Source organism: Sceloporus occidentalis, unplaced genomic scaffold, assembly GCF_023333645.1.
Source record: "Sceloporus occidentalis isolate IW3139 unplaced genomic scaffold, rSceOcc1.0.p SCAF_151, whole genome shotgun sequence".
NCBI classification, from domain to species: domain Eukaryota; kingdom Metazoa; phylum Chordata; class Lepidosauria; order Squamata; family Phrynosomatidae; genus Sceloporus; species Sceloporus occidentalis.
Genome location: NW_028317131.1, coordinates 569,835 through 588,871, shown reverse-complemented (window position 1 = coordinate 588,871; position 19,037 = coordinate 569,835). Strand labels below are relative to the sequence as shown.

The 19,037-nt window shown below is 40.1% G+C and overlaps 1 protein-coding gene across 2 annotated transcripts in view; it reads right to left on the bottom strand.

Annotated features, from left to right (window-relative positions):
- LOC149280613 (NADPH oxidase 4-like) overlaps positions 1-8,910 on the bottom strand; it is a 67,132-nt gene extending 58,222 nt beyond the window's left edge. For both annotated transcript variants that reach the window (XM_089500304.1, XM_089500305.1), the window contains exons 1-2: positions 8,854-8,910; positions 8,294-8,389 (exon numbers count right to left, since the gene is read on the bottom strand). In XM_089500304.1, coding sequence (XP_089356430.1) covers positions 8,294-8,389; positions 8,854-8,910 — 153 coding nt within the window. The remainder of the gene's footprint in view (positions 1-8,293; positions 8,390-8,853) is intronic.
- Positions 8,911-19,037: the final 10,127 nt, after the last annotated feature.

The following is a 19,037-nucleotide window of genomic DNA, read 5'->3' as shown; positions in this document are numbered from 1 at the left end:
CCTCTCAGTAAAGTGAAACTTCCTTACGTTACATCTAAGACTCTGACCTCCTAGTGTTAGATTATGATCTCTTGTCCTAACATGCGTCCTCATTCGAAATAAACTTCCCATCCTTTATGTATTTAAATGTTTCTATCGCATTGCCTCTCTCCGTGCATATTGATTGTCAGGCATATAGATAAATCAGGTTGCGTTTCTTTCGCTTACAAGATAAGCACAAATCTTACAATGAAAGATGATTGCTTAATACATTATAGCCATATTAATCTAAGCCCCCTTTTTTGAAAACAGCCATTGTTCGAATATATGCTGAGTTATGCAGTAAAATACATTAGCATCCAAATAAGTTCCCGTACTGTAAATGGAACCATCAATCAAGAAGGGATTTTGTCAGTTCTAAAAAAAAAAAATGTAACATATGGGATTCTGGATGTGACGATACGCAGATACTGATAAATCCACCAATGTGACAAATACGTAAATGACTCTATTTGTATGAAAGGTGTTCCTCATTCATCAAGATGATTCCCACTTCCAACTGAACCAATATGTCTGCAATTTCCCCTGTTCTTCTGATTTGTGACACCACACAGCTTACATTTTAAATTGAAATACAGTTCTTTTAGCACTCAGCAGAAATCGGGTCATTTATTCATTTAAATAACATTTCCAGACAATACCGGTTCTTCTAATCAATCATTCTATGGTTATTCCTTCTCCGTCTTTGACCACTATCGTTCATGGTTGACCACTGGTTGACTTAACGCTATATTGGGGCTTTATTTAACAGTATCTCATGCTGCTGAGACGCGCGTCCCTTCTAACCTCAGATCACCACACGGGGGCTCGCGTCTAACGGCCGGACGGACCACAACGCGTCTTCCCGCGAACAGAACGAGCAGGGGGCTGAACGCGCGGGCTGCGTCTCGGATCCCCTGCTCGCGGCAACGCTGGAACCGCCAGAACCGCCTGCAAGGTAACATCTTTTGAGGACAAAGCCTCAGAGACGCGTAATGACGAAGGCAACAACGGAAGTGCTGTTACCTATAATGGCGGTGAATTAGTTCACGAAGACTCTGTAACAGACATACCTGCTGTGATTTAATATCTTTGTCAGCCCTCACTGTTTTATTTCTTACATTATTGATGAAACATCCATGGAAATAACCAGGGTTTGGGATCAGAGTGTTCTTGTATGGAGCTGTGGAGGCATCAGTTAAGCTTCTCAATGGGAACCATTGGGGTCAATATGGACTAGGCATGGAAGAGTCATGGTGGATAGCATATTTGCTTAGTGAATGCTTGTTTTTTTGCCCCAGTCCTAATCTTGGGAAGATTCAATATCTAGTTAGAATACCTGAAGAAAGCGGTGGATGGGTAGTACATAGTACCCTCTTTCTATGAAACTTTCTGGGCTGGAAGGGACACATTTGGGGTCAAATGGAGATAAGCTCACTTCTCCAGAAGAGTCATCCTTCAATCATAACACTTCTAGGACAAACCAGGTCAAACTACAATATGCTAGCTATTAAACAGACCAGTCTTTAATAAATCGCACTTGAGTGAAGGAATATTTTTTCCACCATGGTCCTCTGGTTATCAGGGTGAACATTTTCCTCCTAAAATGACGTCTTTTGCGTTTGCCGGTCTGGAATTCCCATGAGGCAAGCTAGGCTTGTCTAAGATACCATGTTTTTTTGAATGGGTTCAACTGGTTAAGGAATGGGGAAATAATCTTATCCAAACTCAGCCTTGCCAATGAATCAAGGACTTTTCCCATTTTATGTCCCCCTTTTCACTCAGGGGCATCAAACTTTATATCTATAATTCAGCTTCAAAGCCTTTCGTTATCTTGATTTATAATCAAAACATAATTTTTTTATCATCCCTGCTTTCACGGAGCTTTCTCCTAAGCTCATTGAATGATAAAGGTCTTTTGAAATGCAAAAGACATGTTGAAGTTCAAACGGCTCGCTACTGACAGCCAGTGTTTCCTGATTGCCCATTATGTATCCTAGAATTTAAGTTGTTTTATCGCCACTCAAGGTTATACTGAGCAAGAAAACAGTCATCATTTATTTTCATGCATTTTCTTTTTACATTCTACCTTGTTTATTCTACCAATATTGTTAAACCAAGCCTATCCTTTTATGTCAAGAATTAAAAAGCAATTAAAAGATGTAATGGATCCTCCAACCCTCCTATACACTTTAATGCATATGATAGTTGAGAGGTCCCTTTACATTATGATGGTGCCCCCACCCTGAAAATGCCCTTTTTCCTAACCCCCCCCAGCTATTTGCCCTGCAGGAGAGATGTTTGGCCGATCACCTCTCCTGACACGTAATATACATACCGCCAGCTCTAACGTTGGCTTAGCGGGTACTCCAGGGGGCCCAATGATGCACCATGTACATCCATGAAACGTGGTCCCGTCTAGTCCAAAAGGAGCAGTTCCTCCGCACACTTTCCTGACATCAATGGTGCGAAACATTGGACCATTAATGCGGTATTCTCCTGCAGCTCTGAAGCTGCAGCTTCTCTCCAAGCTAATATGCAAAGTTCTTTCATATGCATTCAGTGTCCAAGGGGCTCCCTGGGACACCGGAGGGTCCATTTAAACCTCAGACAGTAGTCATCTGTAAACACATAAGCATCGTCTCGCATTAACCCTTTCCTCTAAATAAACATTTACTAAAAATCTCTTTTACATTTTATAATTGGTTAAAAAAAGACATATTAAATAATTTATGGAGAAACATGCATTCATAAGGTGCACTTTATGGAAACGCTACCGCTACAGCCCTCCTAACAGAAGTAATGTGATTTCCAATGAGTTTTCAGCTTCTCTAGTTGCGGTCGCATACAAACAGATTGGGAAAATAGGTTAATATTGATTCAGGTGGAGAGGGACAGAGATGAAGTACCCACGAGCTCTTTCATACCAATTACTTGAAACCTTTGTTGCTTCTACAAAATCACTCGAGTAACTTAGCTGCATATGGTCGCTGACCGTTTAGTGGATCTATCACTTATCCCAAATCCTACATTAAATTGAGTATTAAGCTGCGTAGACTTAAACGGGAACTGCCACCGAATCGTGTTATTGCTGGTATCCGCTGAAAAACAAGTCTTTAAATGTATTGCGCTGTTTACTTTTTTAAGACAATTCTATACCCTGACTCCTAAATAGAATGGCTTAGTCTTAATCACATAGCCGAACACTCTGATTAATAAAAGTCTATGGTGGAAAGGACTTCATTAGCATTGCCATAAAGCATCGTCTCAGTGTGGTGTCTGAGGTGGGAGTTGCCCAAAATATCACATGACGGACAACAATGGGGGCCTCCAGGTCTGCAGATAAAGAAGATAAACCAGTTCAATGCTGTGATAAACCAGTATTTTATGCTGATGGAGATATTTTTCGTGGAACTTTTTTCATGACATCATGAATCTGATGTAACCAGCCTTCCTAGTTCTCATCGGGCTCTTCCTGCACTTTAATGTTGGCCAATGGTAGCCAACGAACGTGTATTTTGACGTTATTTTTTCTTCACGTAGAGGCTAAAAAACATAAATCCAAGCGCTGCAGCCCCTATAGTTAGATACCGTGATGATATGCGATTGAATATTTACTTTAATATGGCTAATAATATTTTTTTTTTTTCTAAAATAATAAAAAGAAATGTAAAATAATAAAAAAAAAAGGATTGTGAGAAGATAAGATTAGTGAGAACTACGTCTTTGGTCTGTTTATGCTGGATAATGTTAGAATTTGGACATATCCAAGACAATTAATTGCTAGCACAGCTCCCAACATTTTATGCGGACAAAGAGGGACTGTGCGTCTTATAAAGGGACAGTCGGGAGGTATCCACTAGACAGTAGGTTTGAGGAACACTTATCACTTCTGTTTCTTTTTGTTAAACTAATAAACGGCATCCTGTGTCAAATGAATGCTACTGGAGATCAAAGACGAGGTGCGCCTCGTAAATCCTTCTAATGCATGAATATCTAACAACTGATCAGTGATCGTCTTTTTTTAGCACTTGCAATTGGTCAGTAAAATGTATAAATAGTTTGCAAAACCCCAAAAAATAAAAAAAATATATATATATTTGCACATTTTTATGATTTTAAGGTGCAGTGCCACTTAAAAACAATTAATAAACCTTAGCAGACATGTCACTTTATTATGTCCTCTAGAGCTTTATTCACACCAGAAACTTTTTTTTTTGTTCCCATGGTAACAGGCTATCAGTATAAATATACAAAAATAGAGGAGCGCACAACCTAAAAAGCATAATTCAGATTCCGGGGTTGCTACTAGAATAATAATGACCTATAAGTACACAAAACAAAGCAAGAATTCAGCGCATTTAATGTTGTCCAGAAAAGGCTTTAAATTGCTTAAAAGTCTATTTTGGGCAAAAAATGCATTGCACTTCCGTGCTGAATCAATCATTAGTCATAAATGAGATTTATTATTATTGTCCTTAAAGGGCCACTCCAGCCACTACTGCTAGATTGTAAGCTCCTTTGATCAGGGCCCTCCTTACCTGTTGTTTCTGTAGATCAAATTGTCATGTTACATACTACTTGTTATGTCTACCCTTTGTACAGCGCTACGGAATATGATGGCGCTATAGAAAACAATAAATGATAATAAAGCATAATAGGGTTGCTTGGTCCCTTTAAAGTTTCACAGTGTTGCTTTTGCAAATGTATGGGGGGGGGGATTCAGCATAATCCCCCTCCCATGTGAACTTGCCCCTTCCCCCTCCACCGCACATGCATGTGATCTACTCACTGCCAGTGAGCTCTAGCGCTGGCTCAGCAAACACTGCAGGCGGGGGTCTGTTCAGACCCCTGTGTACATGCGCAGCAAGCACTTCCATTTTTTCTTTTGGAAGAATGCATATTAAAAATCATATTAAAATCATTGATTCTGTATAAATACAGATATTTTCAGATTCAAATAAATGATCTTTTACGCTGCATTTTTTCTTATTATGGAAAGTTGTGTTTGGTATAAACTGTGAGATTATTCTTTATATAACATTTTAGGAGTTATGATAAAATAGTCTAGCGGATATTGTTTGACATTATCATATGATCATATACCATCTGCAAAGTTTGTTACAAATTGTTTCTGTCCCTTTAAGGCAATGCGCGTAAACACACATTATTACTTACTTACACCACCGTTCAAAAGTCTGGGGTCACTGAACTTTTATAACATAATTATAAAAGGGTTTTCTAACGATCAGTTAGCCGTTTGAACTTAAACTTGGATCAGCGAACACAACGTGCCATTGGAACACAGGAGTGATGGGAGTGATAAAGGGCCATTGGAACACAGGAGTGATGGGAGTGATAACGGGCCATTGGAACACGGAAGTGATGGGAGTGATAAAGGGCCATTGGAACACAGGAGTGATGGGAGTGATAAAGGGCCATTGGAACACAGGAGTGATGGGAGTGATAAAAGGCCTCTGTACGCCTATGAAGATATTCCATTAAAAAAATAAGCTGTTTAACCCCGTCTGCGCTGGATTTCTGACCCATTTCATGTTATTTTAATGGACAAAATTTGCTTTTCTTCCAAAAACAAGGAATTTCTAAACGACCCCAAACTTTTGAATGGTGGTGTATATGTCGGTTATATAAGTCATTCCCGTGTGTTGCATTATAATAAATATTAGGCCATTTTGCTTGGAGGAGATGGCCGCTCCCCAGGTGCTGCTATCCGGCTTTCTTAACTGCCTCTTGGAAATGCTGTTCTCCCCCATAAAGGGGGCCCCCTGGACCTATAGGAAAGGGGGATCATGGCTGCTGGCCCATGCATGGTGGTTAGTAAGCTTCTTTTCATTGGTGGGTAGCTGCAACAATGTTGCAGCTATCAGGGTTTATAGGAAGGTGAAGAGGTGACTCTTACCTCTTTTTCCTGTACCAACAGCAGCTTCCAGACGTTCCCCTCCCGCCCGCCCCCTTTTTTGGTCGTGTATAATTTTGTTGCATTGTGTATATTGTTTTGTTTTTTCTTTCCTGTTTGTTCTCTTCATTGTCACAGCAGCGGTCTGGGTCCCCTGGCCAGCGCGGTAATTTCAGGCAACCTGGATCATTTGCCCATAGCGGGCTTGGGGAGGCGTGTCCTGCGGGCGGCTCATGGCACCCGCAGGGCTGGGACTCTTGGTACAATCGGTGGTAATTTAACTGCCTGTTGGGCCTAGCGCTCAGCAGCTGGCAGGTTGTAATGTTTGGTTTCCGCTGGCCTGGGGAATGGTTTAATAAAGCTGTGGCCAAATGCCCTATCCCACTCAATGGTGTCTAGTGTCTTTATTTCTGGGGTTTGGGTGGGGTATTTGGTTCTACTTGTTTGGGTTTAAGCAGTCATGTTAGTTCAAGTTTTCCTCCCCAACATCTGGTTTTGAATTTATAAGGAAGCAGACAATATCATGAATCAGTGCACTTCCTCTGGCCAGCCGCCAGCCGCACATCCTGACTCTGTAGTTGTTAACGACGGAATGAAGTCATAGAATACAAACGGAAACCGGGAAGAATCGAACATTCAGTAATAACCATAGAAACATAGACAAAAACATAGAGCTTGCCGGCAGATTGGACCCGTTCGGCCCTTAATCAGTTCTTAGTCTCGTCTTAGATTCAGGAGCCGTATGTCCCCAATGCGTGTTTAAATTCCACTCTGTTAACCTCTACCACCTCTGCTGGGAGGCTGTTCCACTTCTCTACCACTCTCTCAGTAAAGTAAATGTTTCTATCACATCCCTCAATGGGCCAGTTGTTTCTGCTCGGTTAAAATATGGAGGTCTGTGTCTAGCTGGCTCCCTCTCCCGGTAGATGACATGCACCATGAGGAAGACCAATGCTTCTTCAAGGTAGGTCTGGGGTGGCAGCTGGGGGTCCTGCCCTGTACCAAGCCTAAGGCAGCACCCCGCATAAATACCCACGTAAGGTACCAGGTCCATTGGACACCTCTGGTATAAACCATACATTTATTCTACACTTTGGGCATGCGCAGGCTTAATGATGTAAACGCAAATGACATCATTTATATACAGTATTTAACTTCAATATATTACACAGCGATCCCTTTATACACCAAATAATTATACAGCTAATTCATCAAATCACACCATTTCAGAAAATAAAACAACCTTGTCGTGGAGCAACACAGATTCTTTTAGCGCTCTACACATTAAAGCCAGCAATATGTATTTATGATACACGGAGATATATATATATATATTATATATATATAGTTTGTATGATGTGTTCTCATAAATATTATGTTTTAAAATGAAAATACGATACTCTGATAGTATGTAACAAAGAGATCCGCCATTAAAATGCATCTTTGTGACCCCTTTTTGTTTCCATGGGTTTAATTTTGACCCGGTTGGGGTTCCGCCTGTAGGTTATTACTACCTGCGCCGACGCTAATTGCACCCCCCGCTGCAAAATGCTTTAGTGAGATCCGGCGGTCTGTCAGTTCATTCGAACCCAGCCAGGAGCGGATACTAAGCAAACAGCAGCCATTGTTCACAGCATGTCAGCTTTTCCAGGGTCACGGGGAGCATCGATCGCCCCCCACGGGCTCCGGTACCCGGTCCAAATACGTGTCTCCAACTCTCAATTCTTGGAGAACGACCCAAAACACCCAAATATTGCCCCTTATCTCATAATGCGCACATGGCATCAGATCCTGAATTAATCTTATAAGGGGGGATAGTCCCCTTGTGCCCACCAGAAGGGTCAACGGGGGGTCTACCATGTCCACATGCTTGTTCAATCTAGCAAAGATGGCACTCCACTCCCTTTGTATCTGTTTAAATATGTTATTTCTATGTACAACCTTATTGTACAGCACTACAGAATCTGTTGGTGCTATATAAACGTATAATAATAATTATAAAGCAGAATCTATGTATAGCCCACCAATACAAAAAGAATAAACTACAATTAAAAGCCTAAATTTCCTTATACCAGGGAGTCATAAAAGTTATTAAAAAAAATGTATTTTATATGAATATATCCCGGTTTTAAGCTTTGGAATAGATTGTAAGCTCCCAAGTGCAGGACCCTCCTTTCCTTCTGTACCGGTTTATCTCGACTGATGTCATTGTCGTTTTAAATCGTCTTTGTTAAATATTTCCACTGTCCCCCTATTGTAAGAGCGCTACGGAATCTGCCGGCGATATATATATATATAAGCGGAAAGGATTCCTGGTGTCAGATACAATCCCAGTTAATTAACCATTCGAACACTTACCCCTAGCATCTTGTGTAAGTAATAGTACTGCGGACCTCTGTAATACTGGGCAAAAGTTTTATAAAACAGCCATGCGTTGAGAGCTAGCCAGCAAAACTAAAAGAGAACAAAAACAAACCCAAAAAACAATAATATATCAAAATTACATTATATTGGACAAAATTGGGCATGATCTGCAATTCTGAGATCTAAATAAGGAATAAACAGCAGAGAAATTGTTTCAATGAAATTTGATGTTTTCAATGAATTTATAAAAAAAAAAAAACCAGAGCACTTAAATAAAATATCTTTTACCCACAAAACTCCAAGAAAAGTAAAAATGTAGAAATTCTAGAACACCATCCATTCTAGGAGTCTAGTGTGAATGGGTTAGTAGTATTAACTATTTGAGCGTCCAAAAGAAAGCACTATGTAGCTAAATAGTGAGTTTTTAAAAAGTTAAATAAATTTATTTAGATAAGTAATAAATAAAAAAATAAAATAAAATAAATAAAATAAATAAATAAATAAATAAAAAATTAATTTAGCACTTTTAAGCTCAGGAAATGGATAAATCCTACCAGGAAGAGGTGCTTTGAACATTCATTAGAAAGCCAGCTGCTGCAGGGAAGAGCCATCCTGGTGTTTCCCAGCTGTTGCGAGCTCCAGAATGGTGAGTTTTTTTTATACCCCAGGCATTAAACTGCTTCCTGTCCTCTGCTCTGGGGTCTTCATGGCTTTATATTCTTGGTCTGATCTTCTCACCCTTGCCAGGCATCTCTGTGCTCATTGAGCTGGGACAGGAACCCTTGAGATACTTGGTGGCAGCGGTGGGATCCAGCTGATCCCTTCACTAAGAACTCCAACCTTCTCCAGGATCTCCTTGGTGGATGTGTCAGCTGAGCTGTCCCTTTGTTTTCCTTACTTGGAATAGTAACATATTAGCAACAATGTATCAGCTTCTACAAAAAGCATCAAAATAAACCAATGTATCAAAGTGCATATTTTTTTTATTAGGGTCCCTAAATAATCATTCTGAAGCTCTACTGCTACACGCCACTTAGTCTCCAGTTTCAGGGCTTTGAAGAACTTTTCAAGTGAGATATTGTTTAACAAAGAGGAGGGGTTGGGGCTGAGGGTCTGCAGTCTACAGTAGCCCTGGAGGTACATTTCTATGAGGAAGTGTTTGCATTGTTTCCCCTAAAACAGCTGATTAAAGAAAAATGCATTGTTAAATTAACAAAATGCAGCATTCTTGTGATAAGTAATTTTATACAAATTATTTGAGTACCGAATAGAACATAGGTTTAAAAAATAATGTATTTTGGGCTGTTTATTCTTAATTTACACATACATACGACACTCATGTCATTATGGTCTGCTAGATACAACAAACAGGTTCTTTTATACTGAAGTGCATCTTTTATTTATTTATTATATCTATATAGTATAGTAGGTTGAAAAAAGACTTTAGTCCATCAAGTTCAACCTTTCACACATACCTACTTTTAAAGTTCTAAAGAACTACTATTTCATGGAAAACACAATTTTTCATGAAATTGCTCTTTTTAAAAAAAAAAAATAAATGTTAAAATGTAATATAAAAGAATGGTTAAATAACTAAAGTGGCATAAAATGCCAGCAGGACAGGTATCTGTACTTTGCCGAAGTCAATGGGTGCTGTTTTAACAAGCTCCTTAGAAATGTTCATTAGATATTGTTGGTGAAACGCGTGAAGGAACTCGCTCGCTGCGGCCACACTTAGCCTCGTATTATTATGGGTGAAGAATGGAGATAAATTCCTGACTAAGCTGGGAGGGTCCGGCTATTTAATTACATCTCATGGCACTCACCCCTCTGTGCTCCCTGCGTGAAGAATTCTTTGACAAATGTGTTTCCTTTATTAGCTCACCCTTCTGCTTCCTATGTGATTAATGACCTGGGTGAGGTGCATACCCCTTGCTGTTAATAATAATAATAATAATTATTATTATTATTATTATTATGATTATCTTTGCCATTATTATTATTATTATTATTATTATTTGTATTACTATCTTTATTATTATTTGTATTATTATTATCATTATTATTACTATATTGTGGTTACATTTGCCTTTTTTTAAAGAAAGATACTTAAGGCTTTTTAATCATACTCTGAGCGCAAATAATGCTAATTATTCTAATATATTGCCTTTACGGCTACTTTATTTATTATTATTATTACTGTTAATATTTATTTATTTTTTATTGACTTTTATAGCCCCATCATAGTCTGTGTTGCTGTACAATAAGTAAACAGGACATAACAAGTAGTGCATAATATAACAATTTGGATTTATAGATGCTGGCCCAGTGTTTGAGACGCACCAACCACACAAGTGTATCTCATGAAATAAATAATTAAATAATAATTAATTAAATAATATTGCAATACTTGGTTTATGATGACATTAAACTTCATAGAATCATGCCAGATAGATCATACTGTATGTATGACTGAATGAAAGCTCGATAGTTAGGAATAAAAAGAATAATGTTGCAATTTGTATCACCGTTCTTATAGGTGACGCTAGAATGGCATGTCTGGTATGCTAAAAAAAATAATAAACCCAAGCGGGATCCATAAACATTATTCTTTCCTTGGAATTATATAAAACCAACAAAGACATTTTTAAGAAGAAGCTTTTTTTTCAGATACCATGGCAACACCCTATCAGTGACTCCATTTGTGCCACATGACAATTAAGTGTCCCTGCAAAAATTAAATATGAGATAAAATTTGACATGATGAAAGAATTAAGCCTGGGAATGTGGGCATTTATTACCACAATTCCCTGCAACAACGTTAAACTAGCTGTGGTCAAAGATGTGAGACGATAATTCTGCAACTGACTTATTGTGAGGAGACCACCGGGACAATATTTGCTCTTCTAAAGGGCTCCTGTGCATGGAAGAATCCTCCAGACCCATGGTACCTATGATTGCCTCCACACTCGCTATGCCTCAGTAGAGGTTCTGCCCCTATCGTTGAACTACCCCAGCCTAAAAATGATTGATCAGGTGGCTTCCGCACCAGGATGTCCTCCTGTCCAGACACGATATTGAGTTAGGGACTTAAGAAAGCCTTAGGACAGAGACAGGCGGAGGGTCACTGTTTGGTGCTCACCTACTGTGATGTATGTTGGGAATCATGAACCCTTTATTGTAAAAACAGTTGGCGTTCCCAAAGCTTCTTTATAATGGAGTACATTTCTTTTTTCTTGAAGGGGAACTCCCTGCAATTGTTTCACAATAAAGATCATAAAATATGTTAATGGTGATTTATTGAGTTATGTTACTTTAATATGGTATTAAGTCTTTATAGGGGGATGTCGTCTTCTTCACCTTCTAAGCTTAGATGGACATTTTCTGGGCTCCTTTACCTACAAAAAAATGGGAAATGGTTAAAGAGATTGGAGATGATGTTTCTTTTGTAAATATCTTCTTGTATATTATGATTAAACTAGCTGAAACTGCTGTTGTCGATACATTTGTACCCCTGTAATAAACAAGAAGAGGTTATTAAACAAGATAATAAAATATTGTTCCAAAACTATTTTCTTTTTTTAGAAACAGTTAAAGTTTTTACACAATATGCTTTCAGGCAGCCGCATATCAGCCATTTGTATGAGTTCTCATTTTGTTATCTGAGCCTCAACCTACTTACGAGCACCTGACTCCTTATCATACTGCCTGTAGAAAAATATAGAATGGCTCGGTCTTAATCACACTGCCAGCCGATCTGACTAATAAAAATGTCTAAGCAGGAATGGACTTCATTAGCAGTGCCATAAAGCATCAGCTCAGTGTGGTGTTTGAGCTGGGAAAGTCACTCCAATTATACAGTGCTGGGGGTTATTAGTGTATACAGCGCTGGGGTTTTTAGTGTATACAGAGCTGGGGTTTATGCTCATTGATGGGACTTCCACTTCGATTTGAGACATAGCGCTAATGTAGATATAGGATTGCAGGAAGGGCGTTAAGGTGTGTGAAGCAGATGAGATGTTGCAGCTGCAGTCAGGGCACTGCGACCGATATGAGCTCAGAAGGTGGTATTGGAGAAGAGATCCCACGTCCAAATATCTTTTGGTTCTTCGCTCTTCTCTTCTGGCTCAAGCCTAAAAAATCTTTCAGATAGCTGTGACATACAATTCAAAGTAAGGGCAAACCAGAGATGTGTAAATAGAACCTTCTTATCATACTGTATAAAATCCACTGGTGTTTTCATAAGACCTGTAAACTTTATTAACCATAATTCCACTTTGGACCCAAATCACTAGACAGTATGGTTGAATTTTAACATAATCCATACTACTAAATATTAATTTATATTTTTTCTCATTTGTAATCTATAATAAAGTTTTTTTTTTTAAAACGTATACATGCAATGTGTGTAGTTGACATGTGACACCGGACCTGGGATCTTTGAATGAAGTCATGAACCATATGGGATTCATTATCTTTGCCTTTTATGAACATGAATGAGATCAGGGTCTGTTGTAGTAAGGGAGAGTCTTAGCAGCTGGTTGGGATGTGAATTTTGTTCCGTGTTCTCACTAAAGCGCCTGTGGTTTGATGCACAGGTTTTTGTCTATTTTGAAAATGTTAAAATATTATTTAGTATGATGTAGAGTATTTCTTTTGTTAAGTAGGATGCTCCTTAAAGGGACAGTCCAGCCATCATATGATCTTATCTGCAGAATCCCCCCCAACATCTACATTCTTGCCCCCTCCCCAAACAGGTCAGCTCTAGCACTGGCTTGGTGAGCATTCCAAAGGGTGGTCCAGTCGAACAATGGGAGGCTTTCCTGCCACTGATTGGCTATTTCAAGCAGCCAGTCAGTGGCGCAGATCATCAGACTTCGGAGAAGGCGTTCTGCTGCAGCTTCTCCTTAAGGCAAGTATTTTATTTCTTTTTTAAACATTTTACACAATGTATATTAAATTACTCACAAAGTACTTTTTATATGCATTCTTTTGGGGTCTCCTAAGGTGACCACATCGGCCATGTTTTCCAGGACAAGTTTTTCACATTGCTGACCAGCCCAGTTATAATGCCGCCCTGCAGTATGGAGGATGTATAGACTCATGGAAGGGAATTATACATCCTCCATACTGCAGGGCAGCATTTTATCTGGGCTGTCCTGGAAAACGTGGCCAATGTGGTCACCTTAGTCCCATGCACGTTGTGAAGGTAACTTCAGAGCTCCATCTGGCACGTATATAATGATTTAACATTTCTCGCATGCTTCCACAAATCCAAATATCTTGTTGGAACGTTGTTTCCCCCCTCAGATGTTTCTATTTCTAATCAAGGCTAAGACATTCTCGTCTCAAATATGAAAACATCTTCCATGAATCATCCGCTGCCGATCAGTCTACTGGGAGAGTTGGCTTGAGAGGCTTAAACTTAAAAACCTTGTTGCGGGAATCAAGGACTTTGTGTTCTGTTTTGCCGGTGAATTACTCTAGTAGTTAGTCACTAAACTTCAAGATGACTCCAGTTGAACCCAAATAAATACCCTTAAATTATCCGCATAAATAACTGTATAAAAAAAATAATTATTTCATTCAAATTGGAGGATGAACTTTGCACGGTCCGTGGGATCCTTAAAAAAAAATATATTAAATACTAAAATGATTAAACCAAGTACAGGAGCGAAGTTTATTTCAGAGGAGAAATGTTAAGAGAGTCATAATCTGAAACGAGAGGGTCAGAGGCTTAGATGTAAAGTAAGGAAGATTTACTTTACTGAGATGGTGTATTTAAGTGGAACAGCCACCCGGCAGAAGTGGCAGGGGCTAATGCAGTAAAGTCTCTAAAGCAGGAATAAAACAGGAAGACTAGATGGGCCGGCTGGTTCTTATCTGCCGGCAAATTCTGTGTTTCTATGTTTAACCTGCTGCATGACTGAGGTCATTGTGAACGGATGTGACAGCTTTCCGAATCTCTCAGCCATATCAGGTCCGGTAAGATTTCCTCTGGTCAGGATCCTCGTTACGTTCGGATTGGGGAAACACACTACGGCAAAGCAGAATTCCCAGATGCTTTGTCCCAGTAATGGTTTAGGTATATCATTTGGGTCCTAATAAAAGATCTCAAAGTTTAGTTGAGTTGTTCAGTATATAATATAATAATAATAATATCGGAATAATAATATAATAATAATATCACTACCAAATAGAACATATTAAATGTTACAACGGAGCCACGGGGTTTGTGACGCTGCCTTTTAATTAAACCGGTTAATTGCATTTTCTGTTAAAAAGGCATCAGGTTGGCTTGTCATTGGTTAGAAATAAAAAAAAAATATATATATATATATATATATACCGTATATCTATATATTCATATATACTGTTATTTCTAACCACTGACAAGCCAACTTTTTTCCCAACCATCCCGTTTTCCTGGATTTTTATCAAGTTTCCATCTATTGTCAGATTTTTCCTCTTGTTTTAAACAACAAAATAATTTTAATGGGGTCAGATTTTTTATTCGTTAAGCTAGATTTGTACCTAACCTGCCATGATCTTAAACGTTGTCACGAGAATTCTTAGGCTTCGCCCATGGGTTGCTCAGGTATCATTATATCAGAGAAGAATACGCAGGGCTACACCTGTTGTTTTGCCCCCATACATATGTCCTTGCCCCTGCCAGCTGATCACACAAACTGTGATTAGGTTTGCAGGGCCGCAGTACCGTGCTGGCTGATCAATGTGTGACAGTGACAAAATATACAGAAAAAAAGAGAAACAAAGTTACTCTCTCTCGCCAGAAAATGGAAAAATACGATTTCAAAAGTTGCAAAAATTAAAAAAAAAAAAAAATTATTAACATTAAGGTCCCAAAGAGATCACAAATGATGTTGTACTGTTCTCCAGTTAGAGCAGTGCAAAACAGTGTAAAAACCTCTTACCCACAACCCCCACACTAAAAAGATAAAATGTGCCATTCTTTCCTAATCTCTTAAAAAAACAAAACAAAAAAAACAAAAACGAACAGTTTAGTAGATAAGGGAGCATTTTCACCCCCCCAAAAAAAACAATAGGCTACTACTATACCTGGGTGCTAAAATAATTTATTGGGGGCTAGTTTGACTCCATGGAAGAAATCGAAAGCACATTTAAAAAAAAAAAAAAGGGGTTTGTTTTTTTCAAATTTTCACAAACTTTTACAGTGCAAAATATCGATTTTGCGTTATATGTAAGAATACGGTTTCTATTATTATATATACACATGATTTGTGTTAGTACACGACACACAAAGGGTTAACGTGTATCTGATACTTTGCAGCATTTAAAGCTAAGCGCTTTTATTAAGTTATTAATATTTTAATTTTGTCCAAAACATATTTTTTTGGGAGAAATTGCCAAAACGAAAAGAGTTTTGGTTGAAATCGGCGGTGAGACATTGACGCTTCTCTCGAGGAGCATTAAAGTTTAACCAGTTTAATTAATTCATTAGGCCTCTCGTTTAGGTGGCCTGTCGTGGCGTGGATTGGCTCTCATTAAAATTCAGAAATCCCCCCAAAAACAACAAAAAAAGTCTGTTTCCTGTCATTAGGAACGAGGAGAAAATTGCATTAAAAAACGAGTAAACAAGTAGTCGGCCTTGAGCTCACCACAAGCTTCTTATATATCTTATCAGGAACCCGAGAGCCCAGACATGAGTCAGTCGGCATTCATTTGTGGGAAGACAAAACATTTTGGTCTCTAAAACACTAAATCCCGCAGATTAAAACGAAATCAAACCTAAAATATAATTAGTTCTTTCAGAACATACCCCAGTATTTATTTAGTAAAATGATGTATAAGAGAGATAGAAAACATTCCACCGGAGATTCCAGAAAGTTTTTTTTTTATCCCCCACAGTCCGGGGAGAGCTGGCCTTTTTTTGGGCCAGGATACTGGGGGCACTAACCCCCCCCCCCCCCGCAGCTTCTGCCTCGTGCCTTCTGCAGCCCCCCTAATGCCAAAAACATACTCCTTCTAAGACTTTTAGAGCAAATTGGTCCCTGTCAGAGGTGAGGAGAACATTTCTAGGGAGGAATAATAATAATAACGCTATTGTATACACTAAAAGTTGTGGTTTTTTTAATAAGCAGATGTAGTGTTTTTTTAAATATAAGGTTTATTAACTTTACTGAATTTTTCACTTTTGTTTGTCAGTTGATTTATAGATGTTTTATAGATGTTTTAGATATTTTAGTTTACCTCAAGGAAGCGGAGATTGGTGTTTAAATGTATTTCATCCATCCTTTTTTCATCCATTTTATATTCAAAAATCAGCAATTTAACTGCAGGGCCGATTAGACTGAATGGGGAGGGATAATCATTTAGATCCCACAAAGTAAAGGTGACGGCTACCATAATGTACTCATATGATGTATGGTTTTCTAATACGTATTGTCGATTCTGATCTGTAACCATCATCATAGAGGTTTATTTTGTGAATAGAACTGTAAATTGTAGGATTTTGTAAAAGAGAGACGATTTAAATGTAAATGTGGGAATGTGAGTTTCAATTACTTTCATGTGGTTAACATAAGGGATATTTATTTACTTTATTGAGAATGTGGCGGATTCTGTGTTCCAATAGAAGTAGTAGAGCTTAATACAGCGAGGAAGCTTAAACGTACATTAGGCCATACCCTACGATGACAAGACAAAGGACCAAAGACGTTTGGTCAAACGATGGGCCAAACAGGTCTTATCTGCCATAAAATTATTTGTTTTGAAGACGAAGAACTTACGGGTGTGCTGCCCCCCCCAAAAAAGGACTCCTCAATCCTTGAGGTGACTTTCAATAAATCTCAAGAAGAAGCAAAGAAGCTCTTCTTGAGGAAGAACCTCATATGGACTTTCATAGTGCCTGAGGAAGTTGGTGAGTTAAAACTCCCAGTTTAGTGAATAAATATGTTGGTTGACTCAGCCTGCAAGCCAGCTCTATAGCTGGTTCAGGGTTTTACTCAAACCTTAGTCATGGTTTGTTGATCCACCTCCACATCAGCATGGTTTCTCCCAGAGAGTCCCGGAGAAGCACCACTTCTCCAGGTCACCACCGGAAATCTCCAGGAGCGATGTAGTGATACGCCCTACTCCTCACCTATTTCTCCCTTAAACAGTGGTGTGTCCCGATGTCAGCACTGAAAAATGGGAAAGGCGAATGAGTGGGCAATTGGCGACCCACTCACCTGGGCAAAGCACCCAAACACTGTCAGTCTTAGACGTTTGGCAGCAGACTTCCAGAGCTCAGACACTAGGCCCTAGCGTAAGCTGGCCACTCCGGCAGAGGTAGCAGGCGTTGCCACACCACAAACAGAGGCACCAGGGGGGAGAAACTACCCTTACCATTAGGGACATTTTGGGCATGACTCTAGCCAGGAAGCGAACTGGCAGAGAAGAGATGCTGGCACCACCACCAGCAGCAGCAGCATTGAGAAAGGTGAATGAGTGGGCAATTGGCGGCCCACTCACCTGTTTCACCCCAGGGCAAAGCACCCAAACACTGTCAGTCTTAGACGTTTGGCAGCAGACTTCCAGAGCTCAGACACTAGGCTCTAGCGTAAGCTGGATACTCCGGCAGAGGTAGCAGGCGTTGCCACACCACAAACAGAGGCAGCCAGGGGGGAGAAACTACCCTTACCATTAGGGACATTTGAGGCATGACACTAGCCAGGAAGCGAACTGGCAGAAAAGAGACTCTGGCACCACCACCAGCAGCAGCATTGGGAAAGGCGAATGAGTGGGCAATTGGCGACCCGCTCACCTGTTTCACCCCAGAGCAAAGCATCCAAACACTGTCAGTCCTTGGCGTTTGGGAGCGGACTTACAGAACTCAGACACAAGGCCCTAGCGTAAATTGGCTACACCAGCGGAGGTAGCAGGCGTTGCCACACCGCAGCAAGTGCAACCAGGGGGAGAAACTACCTTGAACATTTTAGACATTTGTGGCATGACTTTAGCCAGGAAGCGAACTGGCAAAAGATGCTGGCAACACCACCAGCAGCAGCAGCATTGGGAAAGGCGAATGAGTGGGCAATTGGCAACCGACTCACCAGTTTCACCCCAGGGCAAAGCATCCAAAGACTGTCAGTCCATGACGTTTGGGAGCGGACTTCCAGAGCTCAGACACTAGGCCCTAGCGTAAATTGGCTACACCAGCGAAGGTAGCAGGCGTTGCCACACCGCAGCAAGTGCAACCAGGGAGAGAAACTACCCTTACCATTAGGGACATTTGAGGCATGATTTTAGCCAGGAAGCGAACTGGCAAAAGATGCTGGCACCACCAACAGCAGCAGTGTTGGAAACGGAAATAGGTGAATGAGTGGGCAATTGACGACCCGCTCACCTGTTTCACCCCAGGGCAAAGCATCCAAAGACTGTCAGTCCTAGACATTTGGGAGCGGACTTCCAGAGCTCAGACACAAGGCCCTAGCGTAAATTGGCTACACCGGCGGAGATAGCAGGCGTTGCCGCACCGCAGCAAGTGCAACCAGGGGGAGAAACTACCCTTTCCATTAGGGAAAATTAACTTTCCAAGCTAAGAGCTGGGTAACCCAACTTGGGCAGATTGAATTTAAGAAAGGCAATCTGCTCCATCAGATGAGGTGCCATGCGTGAGCGCTGTGGACTCAGTATGTTTCCAGTCATAGAAAACACGCGCTCACTTTGGACAGTGGTTGGCGGACATGATAGTAGCTGCTGCGCAACCCATGAG